We start from the raw sequence: 10,940 nt of genomic DNA, 5'->3' as shown, positions 1-10,940 counted from the left end.
CTCCTCTCTCGGCCACCTTCTCGGCCAAGCAGCACCGAGGCAGCCCCCTTTGGATGTCCTCCGTGGAAACCGCTTCTCCGAGGCTGGAGCGCTGAGGCTCGATTTGGGGAGGAACACCCTACTTGCAGGAGTCTGCGCGCTTTTTCTCCAGCCCGCGCCTCCGGGTCCCCGTGCTCGCTCCCCCACCCCACCCACTTCCTGTGCGCGCCTGGGGGGCGTGTGCCGAGCCGCCGCCGGAGTTCTGGGAAGTTGTGGCTGTCGAGGATGGGGGTCTGTGGGTCCCTGTTCCTGCCCTGGAAGTGCCTCGTGGTCGTGTCTCTCAGGCTGCTGTTCCTTGTACCCACAGGAGTGCCCGTGCGCAGCGGAGATGCCACCTTTCCCAAGGCGATGGACAACGTGACGGTCCGGCAGGGGGAGAGCGCCACCCTCAGGTAGGGAGCCGCCATCCCTCTCTGAATCGACAGTGATTAGTGGAGGGGACGTGGGGGGAGAGCGCTAGGGGTGCAGGTGTGCACTGTGGAGCTGCTGCAGGGAGGCTTCGCTGCTTCGCTGGGCTGCCCACTTAATGGCTGAGCTGGGTGTTCTGCCTGGGAAGGTGGTGGTCATGGGGAAACGTTCAGCGATTCCAGAGATGAGTTGTTTCCCAAACCTGGCCTCCTTGGCTCAGGACTTGGTAAGCAGGAGGGGAGCTGGGCCAGGGGGTCTCTGATATGGAGGCCAGTGTCCTGAGCGCTGAGCGTCTGTTGCCTGAAGCTGGTGGCGTGGTGATTGGGGGCCTGGCTGGGGCTCAGCGTGAGCAGTCTTCTCCGAAGTTAATGAGTCCCAGAGGTCGGGTCTGGCTTCCTGTGAATGCCATCACTCTGCCCATGCCATGGGAAGTTGCCAGCCAGCTCCCATACTCTGGTCGAGCAGCTGTTTTGTCCTGAGTCTGACTGTGTCTGGGCTTTCCTGGGGCGCCTTCGTGCCTCGAGCTGGTGACCAGAGGGACACGCTTTCTCTGTCTGAACATGGCCCTGAGATCGAAGCCATGGAGATGAGTCTGACTTCTCCTTGGAAAATATCACTTGCTCTGTCAGTGGTGCTATCCTCCACAGCAGTGTATGTAAAGCTCATCTACCCAACGGAAAGGGGGTTTCATTTTTGAGTTGGATCCTGATGGACTTCTGGGGTTCAGGCTGATAGGAGCTGGAGGAGGAAGAGAAGAAGAATCTTGGCTATGTTTTGTGTAAGGTAGGATGAGCCTGTCTCTCTTTCTACCCTGCCTCCTGAAATGCTAACTCCAATTTCTAGTGTCTACAAACCATATCACACACAGGAGGGCCACACAGAATATCAGTGATTGTGAGTGGGGATCTTACGCTCTGGAATTTGATGAGAGTCCGCAGGAGGTAGACGTTAAGAAGGTACGTGGAAAGAAAGATGTGCTTGCTTAAATAAAGTTTCCCAGACTGGGCCACCGCTGAGCTGACTGCACGGCAGTGTGGCAGTATTCCCATTCTCTGTGCATGAAGATTCTTGGAGAGACAACCTTGGTGCTGGTAGCCACTGTTTTACCCCTTCTGTGACTGTCCTTCTAAGGTTTATGGATGATACGTGAGGCAATACCCACGGGATAGAAAACGTTGAGGAAGGGGCATGGGTTACAGAGCTGACTTGTCAGGATGTTGCTGGAGGAGGGATGTGATTTAAGGGCCTGTCGAAGCCTGTAGGCACCCATGCTCCTTTGTCTCTGGCATGCTAACACCCATGCCCCCAAGGATTGCTAGGTTTTCTTTGGTTCTGGGATCCACCTCTTCCAGGGAACCCTGAGTTAGGGACGATTTTGAGCAAAGGTTAAAGATTTGACTGTCTCATACCCGAAATAGCTGTGTGTCTGCTTTGTAAAGGATTTCATGGAGGCTTCAAATGTGTCCTGATCTCAGACTGTTTAGAAAGAAACACAAAAACGAGCCTCTGAAGCAATAGAGTGAACGGCGTGTTGTGTCCTCTGCATGTGCCCTTTGTCCCCCAACCTTAGGCTGCAAGATGTAGCCCCCAGGAGATAAGACGGAGACAGTCGTACCGGAGAACACTGTAGACACGAATGGAATGGCACTTTCAAGAAGGTGGAAGGTAGTCAGCTCTGTAGACATTAGGAGAGAAAGAAGCAAGACCAAGGGGTCTTGCAAACAGTAGCTCCCATAGTATAGGAACAGTGAGGGGATATAGGTGGGCCGGGGTGTGGTCTTTGGCAGGCAGCCCCCAGGCTCAGGAGAATCAGGACCCTGCCAGCATATGTTCCGCCCGGGGCCAGGCCTGGGTAGGAGCAGCTCCTCTTGAAAAATCGCATGATCGTGTACCTGCTGGCTTCTCTCTCTTTGTCTTCACTACCATGCCTCTTGCTGGCTTTCTCTGGGCCTCTCTCTCTGTCTCTCTCTGCTTTCACGTTTGCATTTTGACGTGTGTTTAGACTCACTGGTCTTGACTGGTTGTAGATGGAAGAAGTGGGATACCGTGGGGCTTCCACAGCCCAGCTCTGGCGCAGAGGCCCTCCTGAAGCACCCTCTGACACTTAGGCAGCCCCTGGGGCTGACTGTCTTCCCATCAGGCAGCAGAGAGACCCTCCCAGTGGAGGGAGCCCTCCAGGGCGGGGGTTAGAGTAGCGGTGATCTGCCTGACACCAGCCCATTGGCTGCGGGCCTGAGTGGGGATGTGAGCTGGGCCGCACGGAAACGGGGGTGCTCGAGTCTCTGTAGGACGGGCGTGGTCCTCTGCAGGCCCTCCCTCACTGGACGAAGAAGAGCTGCCATGGTGGGGTGCACTTCCGTGGAGGGGAAGCCCTTAAGCACTCAAACATGGGCTCAGCCTCTTGTGATTCTTTGTGCAGAGAAGCAAGTAGGAAATCTCAGAATGTATTTTGTTTGCACAGAAATCATGAAATTTGCACATAACCTGATTCCAGGTTGCAACTCTGTAGTGGTTCAGGGCTCTGGGTTATTTCCCTTTGGGTTTTTTGTGTGTATGTTGGTCTCTTCTTTCTTTTGTCCTCCCTCCCCTCCCCTCCTTCTTTCTTTCCTCCCTTCCTTATTTCTTGATTCAGTATGTCACCAAGCTACCCACCCCAGGTCAGGGCTCACCCTGACCACCCCAGCTCTGCCAGGGGAGCCATCCTCTCCAAGTCACCATGGGTGACCATGAGGTTCACGCTTGTAGTTTTCTCCTCAACCAGCAGAGGACTTTTTGCTCTAATTTCATTTTATTCTGCTTTGTTCTCACCAGTTTCGTTTTTTTTTTTTGAGGATCTTTTGCAGTCCCCAAAGAATGCATGCTTCAGCAGCAGATTCTAATGTGAGGGAACTTTTTAGGAGGTTTTATTTCCTCCAATTAGCTCTAATGATCCTTGTGGAAGAACCAGAAACCCTTTCACCTAGTATGGCATCCACAGTCTGAATAGAATTACAGACAATGTGCAGTCTCCCGCTCCTTCTGCCCTTCTGCCAATAGTCTGTATGCATATTTTTACAAAGAGTGAGGTTTCATACAATAGACTGTGCAGTAATAATTATAATATGAACCTAAATTTCTTGGGTGCTCACTATGTCCTAAAGGAGTATTCTAAGTGTTTTATACACTATCTCACCTATCACCAAACTCATAACATAAACATTTAACCCTAATGCCACCCCTCTGATTGTAGGTGCCATGATCATCCCCATTTTACAGATGCTAAAACTGAGGCTTGGAGAGTTTATATCATTTGATTAAGGGTGCACAGCTAGGAGCTTTGGAAGCCAGATTATGCGGCAGTAGTAATGATGTTAAATACATGCATGCATGTGTGCATGCTAAGTCGCTTCAGTCGTGTCCAGCTCTCCGAACCATAGCCTGCCAGGCTCTTCTGTCTGTGGGATTCTCCAGGCAAGAATACTGGAGTGGGTTGCCATTTCCTTCTCCAAAATAAATGCATGGTACTATCAGTTACTATCGTAATCCCTGCTGGCTCAGAGGTTAAAGCATCTGCCTCCAATGCGGGAGACCCGGTTTGATCCCTGGATTAGGAAGATCTCCTGGAGAAGGAAAAGGCAATCCACTCCAGTATTCTTGCCTGGAGAATCCCATGGACAGAGAAGCCCAGTAGGTTACAGTCCACAGGGTCGCAAAGAGTTGGACACGACTGAGCGACTTCACCTTCACCTTATCAGTTACTGGTCAGTTATTCGCAATGAATCCTCACAACAACTCTCTGAAATAGATGTAATAATCTATTACATCTCAAATTGCAAGCCCAAAGTCTCCATTTTGGGCTTCCCAGGTGGTAGTGCTAGTTGTAAAGAATCCGCTAATACAGGAGACCTAAGAGATGTGTGTTCGATTCCTGAGTCAGGAAGATCTCCTGGAGGTGGGCAAGGCAACCCACTCCAGTATTCTTGCCTGGAGAATTTCATGGACAGAGGAGCCTGGTCGGCTACAGTCCATGGGGCCACAAAGAGTCAGACATGATTGAAGTGACTTTAGCACACACGCAGGCATCTCCGTTTTATAGATGAGGACGCTGAGACACAGAGAGGGGAATTGACCTAAGATCACTCGTTAGCGAGTGGCCCAGCTGGAAAGCCGAGTCGTGACTTTGCAGGATGAGCTTTCCCCAGCGCGTCCTATGCGCTCCTGATGACTCTTCTCGAGTGCTCGGCGTCTCCCCACTCGTTCTCTCTCTTGCCCTGTCTTGCAGTGTTGTTCATCTCCCTTTTTCCCTCTCTTTGTGGCTGGGGAGCAGCGAGCTCTTGGAAGCAGGGATTCTGTTTGTTTTGCCCAGAGTGCCATGTGCCCGCAGACGTCTACTGAACAAAACAAAACAAAACAAAACACCACCCAGTCTCCATACAACTGTGGTCCAACCAAGATGTGTGGAATGGTTCTTACTTGAAGGGCGTGAGCTGGATGTTGGGTCTGGAAAGGCTTGAGGCTGAGGCTTCTCACCCAGGACCTTGGGTCCAACTCACAAGGCCGGGCTCTGGGCACAGAGGTCGAAGAGGTCATCAACCGTGGAGGACGTTGTGTCCATTAATGGGTGGGTGGGTGGTCTGCCTGTGGTCAGAGAACAGTTTTCCCCTCCCAGTGGACATGACTGTGCTGCTCTGATGGGATCGGGGAGCCTGAGATATCAGCTGTGTGGCTCTCATTAATTAGACTATCACTAAATGTCACCGTGTCATTTGACAACTTTGATGATGCATGTCACGTTTTCATAGATTCCCCAAATGAGGCAACTGGTGAAGTCAGTCGTCTCCGTGGGTGAGATCTGGTGAGTGGGTATCAGAGCTGAACTATACTTTCTGTCCTGTCCCTAGACTCGAGGCTTTGCCACTGCGGGATGTTTTATTTAAAAAAAAAAAGAAAAGTGAGTAAAGAATAAAAAGTCTGAGAAATGTATAAGACGGAAGTGGGGTTTCATATAGCAGTTCCAAGGGATAGCAGAGAACAATGTGGTTTCCGTACTTGAGGAACCCCGTGGGGCCTCTTCCACTGCAGGAGGCTGCAGCGTGTTACTCAGGTTTGGAAAGCCTTTAACATTTCATTCTGAAAGCTGGTGGGTTCTCTGTTAGTCTCTCCAGCTACTGCGTGGCCTCTTGAAGCCAGAATTATGCCGCCTTCAGCTTTCTGTCCCTAGTTCCTAGTGCATGACTTGGACCAGGGTTTTTGCTAATAAAGCCTGGCTTCCTTCCCTTGCTGTGCTGTGGACACCCTGATCTTCCTTCTGTTTCTTGAACACAGAAAGATTACTCTTGCTAGAAGCCTTCCCACGTGTGGCTCCCTTTGTGGTGGTGCCCCTCTTTCAGCTCTTCCCACGGCGGTGGCTCTTCATCATTTTGGCCTCAGCTCAGATGGAATCCCCTCCCTCTAGCCTGACACCCAGATGAAAGTGATTCCCTAGCGCTCCCACCAGGCTTGGGCTGGCATGTCATCCTGGATTATTTTCAGAGCAGTTTTTCCATTCGTGTGTCTGGTTATGCGCTCGTGGGTTTGTCTTCCCCACCTGGTTTGTAACTTCCTTGGGGCTCGGTGTCTTCTCTGTCTTTTCCTGTCTTATCCTGTGCAGCATCTGGGAGATGCTAGGTGCTCAGGATGTAGCACTTGCATGAGTGGAGGAAGACATGCAGGTCTGAGCTCACCATCTCCTCCTTGCCCTCTCTGCCCTCTGTCCTCAGTGGCCCAGTATTGTCCTTGGCCTGGGTGTGTTCCTGGCTCAATGTCATTTCTGTCTGGGTCATGCTGTGTTGGGCATGAGGGTGCTCTTGAGGAGGGCACAGCTACACAGAAGTCATTGAACTGGTGTCCTTCTGTCCAGATCACAGATGGTCTCTGTCAGTTGTCTGCTATTTCATAACCGCGCCCATGACACATGCTATCTTTCTGCCAGGTCACTTTCCTGCCCAGTCCTTAAGCTTTTGAAGAGCTGCTACTCTCTGAGAATGTACTCAGCCCCAGATAGATCTCAGGGAAATGAGCATTTTCAAGATAAAGAGGGGCACAGAAAGGCGCCTCTCTGCCCATCTTTCTTTCTGTCTGTTTGGAGGCTGCTGTCAGTGGGTGTCTGGTCGTGTAACTGTTGATTCGTTGCTTCTGAGTTAACTCCTGCAGAATAGCAATGCCACTTGGGAAGCGGGTGCTGCCCTGGCCCCTCCCAGGATGGACCTCTGTGCACTCACTTTGCCAGGCCTCCTGCTGGGGGACCGAGGCTCAGAAGAGCCTGGACAGATGGGACTGTGGAGGGAGGCTCTTGGAAGCACACTCAGCCTGTTAAGGAGCCAAAAACTAAAATGGGAAAGCTGAAAACGCAGCCAAATGCTGGACGGAAGGAAAAGGGCATGTGGGTTCACAGGAAAACCCGAAGAAGGTGCAGAGCGACAGCCTGGTTCTCAGGGACTCCTCACCTATAATATTAGGTGATTTGCAGAAATGCTTCTCTTTTCTTTTGAGAAAAGAATGGCAGAGACCAGGGGGTTCAGCCATCTAGTTTTCCAGATAGTGAGACTGGTGACCATCAGCTCACACAAGGAGGGCTTCCTGCAGAGTGAGGAGGAGCTGACGCCCAGCCCACACCGCATCACACACTGTGAGCCCTTGCTTACCTGTGTGCCTGAGACAAGGTCACCTTGCACTTCTAAGTGCACAGGCCTCACACCACCTGGGATGCCTCCAATAGACCTGGCCAGCGTTTACTACCAAGCTCTCTCTCCCAACTGCTTCTCCTCTCAGCCACTGAAGTCAGCATTCTTAGCCTGTATCAGCTCTGCCTGTGACTCTGTGGGACAATGTGTCAGGCAGGCACTGAGCACCCTACCAGCAGAGACATACTGAACACTCAGAGCTGCACCACGAGGCAGAGCCAGTTATGATTCCAGTTTTACACGTCGGAAAAGCAAAGGACTGGAAGGCCGAGAGAGCCGTTTCTCAGCCGTTTCCCCACGGTCAGGTGCAGTGTCTGGGCTTGGACAGGTTTTGTCTGTTTTCTAGGCCTGCTCTTTTTGTAACAAAGGACGTTCCCATTCTGTTCCTTTTCTTCGTCATCAGTTTCGTCTATTCCCAGAAACCAAGTGCATTTTTTGCTCTTCTTTGTCCTGGGCACAAGAACTCTCTGTCTGAAAGTGTTTTAGGAAATGGGTATGGGGGGCGTGGTGTGGTCTGTGGCATGATGGAGTGTGTAAGGGTTTGGTCTTGGCATGATGGAGTGTGTAAAGTTTGGTGTGGTCTGTGGCATGATGGAGTGTGTAAGGTTTGGTGTGGTCTGTGGCATGATGGAGTGTGTAAGGTTTGGTGTGGTCTGTGGCAGGATGGAGTATGTAAGGTTTGGTGTGGTCTGTGGCATCATGGGAGTGTGTAAGGTTTGGTGTGGTCTGTGGCATCATGGGAATGTGTAAAGGTGTGGTCTGTGGCATCATGGGAGTGTGTAAGGTTTGGTGTGGTCTGTGGCATGATGGAGTGTGTAGGGTTTGGTGCAGTCTGTGGCATGATGGAGTGTGTAAGGTTTGGTGTGGTCTGTGGCTTCATGGGATTGTGTAAGGTTTGGTGTGGTCTGTGGCATCATGGGATTGTGTAAGGTTTGTTGTGGTCTGTGGCATGATGGAGTGTGTAAGGTTTGGTATGGTCTGTGGCTTCATGGGATTGTGTAAGGTTTGGTGTGGTCTGTGGCATCATGGGATTGTGTAAGGTTTGGTGTGGTCTGTGGCATCATGGGAGTGTGTAAGGTTTGGTGTGGTCTGTGGCATCATGGGAGTGTGTAAGGTTTGGTGTGGTCTGTGGCATCATGGGAGTATGTAAGGTTTGGTGTGATCTGTGGCATCATGGGAGTGTGTAAGGTTTGGTGTGGTCTGTGGCATCATGGGAGTGTGTAAGGTTTGGTGTGGTTTGTGGCATGATGGAGTGTGTAGGGTTTGGTGTGGTCTGTGGCATCATGGGAGTATGTAAGGTTTGGTGTGGTCTGTGGCATCATGGGAGTGTGTAAGGTTTGGTGTGGTTTGTGGCATGATGGAGTGTGTAAGGTTTTGGTGTGGTCTGTGGCATCATGGGAGTGTGTAAGGTTTGGTGTGGTCTGTGGCTTCATGGGAGTGTGTAAGGTTTGGTGTGGTCTGTGGCATCATGGGAGTGTGTAGGGTTTGGTGTGGTCTGTGGCATCATGGGAGTGTGTAAGGTTTGGTGTGGTCTGTGGCTTCATGGGAGTGTGTAAGGTTTGGTGTGGTCTGTGGCTTCATGGGAGTGTATAAGGGTTGGTGTGGTCTGTGGCATCATGGGAGTGTGTAGGGTTTGGTGTGGTCTGTGGCATCATGGGATTGTGTAAGGTTTGGTGTGGTCTGTGGCTTCATGGGAGTGTGTAAGGTTTGGTGTGGTCTGTGGCATCATGGGAGTGTGTAGGGTTTGGTGTGGTTTGCTGTGACCTGGAGGCATAAGGAATGACCCTGCTGGCCTCTAGAGGTCCCTTCTTATCAGAGAATCATAGAATCTCCATAGATTGTTCAAAGTAAGAATTTTATTCCAGGTTCTTCCACCAGCCTTTTGCTTCAGGTATCAGCGATCTTGGGCTCTCTCACGGAGAGTTCACATTGAACACATTTCAGTGGAAACACCAGCCTGTGAGGACTCCACAAGCCAGTCTATCTGGATGCCCAGGCATTGGGAGGTGAATAGGTAACAGCTCAACCTATTAATGCCCTTCTTTGTTGTACTAGAAATAGGGCCATTGGCATCTCTCCTGGGGAAACTTGAAAAAATTTTAAGTAATATGAACCTCATATTTCTTTAAGTTCAGAGTCTCCACTAAAGGGTAAAATGTAACATTATTCTTGCATTCTTTGAGATTATTTTGCTTCTTCAGGAGCAGGTTGATGGAATCCTGCTATAATAAATAATTAATGCCATTAACATCTTTTAAACAGTCAAGTGATAGTATTTTTAGGAAAGGAAGAATTGGTTGGGGTTAAGATACAATTTCAAATCACAGGTGGGAACCAAAGGCAGGGAGGAAACAGGAAGAGTGTTTCCAGGGAGTGCAATTGAAGGAGACAAAGTCCTTCACCAGACAAGATCTTTCTAATTGGTATTCCTGCAGGAGTGGTGTGCCAGAGAGAAAATGGCCTGGGAGACAGGATTCCGCTAACTCTGACTTTCTCTCTGTCATCTTGGGCCGTTTTTACAAATTCTTCTGTATAAGGAAGATAGCCACTCCCTACCTCAAAGGGTTGCTTTGGGTTAAAATGAAATAATGTATACAAAGTTTAGTCTAGAATTATAGCTCTCTTTCCGTGTGTGTGTGTGTGTGTGTGTGTGTGTGTGTGTGTGTGTAAACATATATGAATGTATGTGTATACATAATAGTAACACATGTAGCAATTTTCATTAAAACATATTGCAGCTTAAACACTGCCCACACTTTGATGGATGAGCTATGACTGGCTTCTGGAAGATCTATGAGTAGAAGAATGCTTCTTCACCCAGCTCATACTTCTCTGGATGTTTCTCCTACACATCTGCTTAGATCCTAGGAATCTTTTGTTCACATACTTTCTTGAGCTATTTTATATCAGAGATGGAGTGGGGAGAAAGGTCTTTATTTTTCATCACAGATTCTTGGATAGCAAGTTATGACAGTTCATGGCTCTCAAGATGAATTTCCTACCAAAAAAGGAAAATTATGCTAAAGGATCTTTGGAGCCCAGTTCAGTTCAGTTGCTCATTCGTGTCTGACTCTGCAACCCCATGGACTGCAGCACACCAGGCCTCCCTGTCCATTACCAACTCCAGGAATTTACTCAAACTCATGGCTATTGAGTTGGTGATGCCATCCAGCCATCTCATCCTCTGTAATCCCCTTCTCTTGCCTTCAATCTTTCCCAGCATCAGGGTCTTTTCCAATGAGTCAGTTCTTTGCATCAGGTGGCCAAAGTATTTGAGTTTCAGCTTCTGCATCAGTCCTTCCAGTGAATATTCAGGACTGATTTCATTTAGGATGGACTGGTTGGATCTCCTTTCTGTCCAGCCTACCTGGCACAGGTTACCTGGCACAAATAGTGGGGTCAGGAGCTGATGTACAGATTTAGGATTTGTAGACCTTTTTGCCATGGAAGACTGATTCTGCCATGACAGGTCCATTGGACTCAGCTGGCAAAGCAGGGTAGGGATGACACTCAAGTGGGGCAGAGAGATTAAACTCTTCCAGCTTTGAAGCCCTGAGACTGCATTTCCCCTCATCCTCACCTCTTCACTGAGAGGCCATCTCAGGACCCCCATATCAATGTTGAAAATATAAAAGGGTCTCTCTGCATTTGGTACAGTTCTGGGATAAGACCGGTGTGCCTGGGCTGAGAAATTGATCTTGAAAGTGTCAGTCACTCAGTCGTGTCCGACTCTTTGCGACCCCATAGACCGTAGCCTGCTAGTCTCCTCTGTCCATGGGATTTTCCAGGCAA

General features: G+C 49.9%; 1 protein-coding gene across 1 annotated transcript in view; it reads left to right on the top strand.

Annotated features, from left to right (window-relative positions):
* Window positions 1-264: 264 nt before the first annotated feature.
* NTM (neurotrimin) overlaps window positions 265-10,940 on the top strand; it is a 409,793-nt gene continuing 399,117 nt past the window's right edge. The window contains exon 1 of the mRNA XM_052661943.1: window positions 265-431. Within this exon, the coding sequence (XP_052517903.1) occupies window positions 265-431 (167 nt within the window). The remainder of the gene's footprint in view (window positions 432-10,940) is intronic.

Source organism: Budorcas taxicolor, chromosome 25 (assembly GCF_023091745.1).
Source record: "Budorcas taxicolor isolate Tak-1 chromosome 25, Takin1.1, whole genome shotgun sequence".
NCBI lineage: Eukaryota > Metazoa > Chordata > Mammalia > Artiodactyla > Bovidae > Budorcas > Budorcas taxicolor.
The sequence above is the reverse complement of the archived record's forward strand: the minus strand, read 5'-3'. Positions and strand labels throughout refer to the sequence as shown.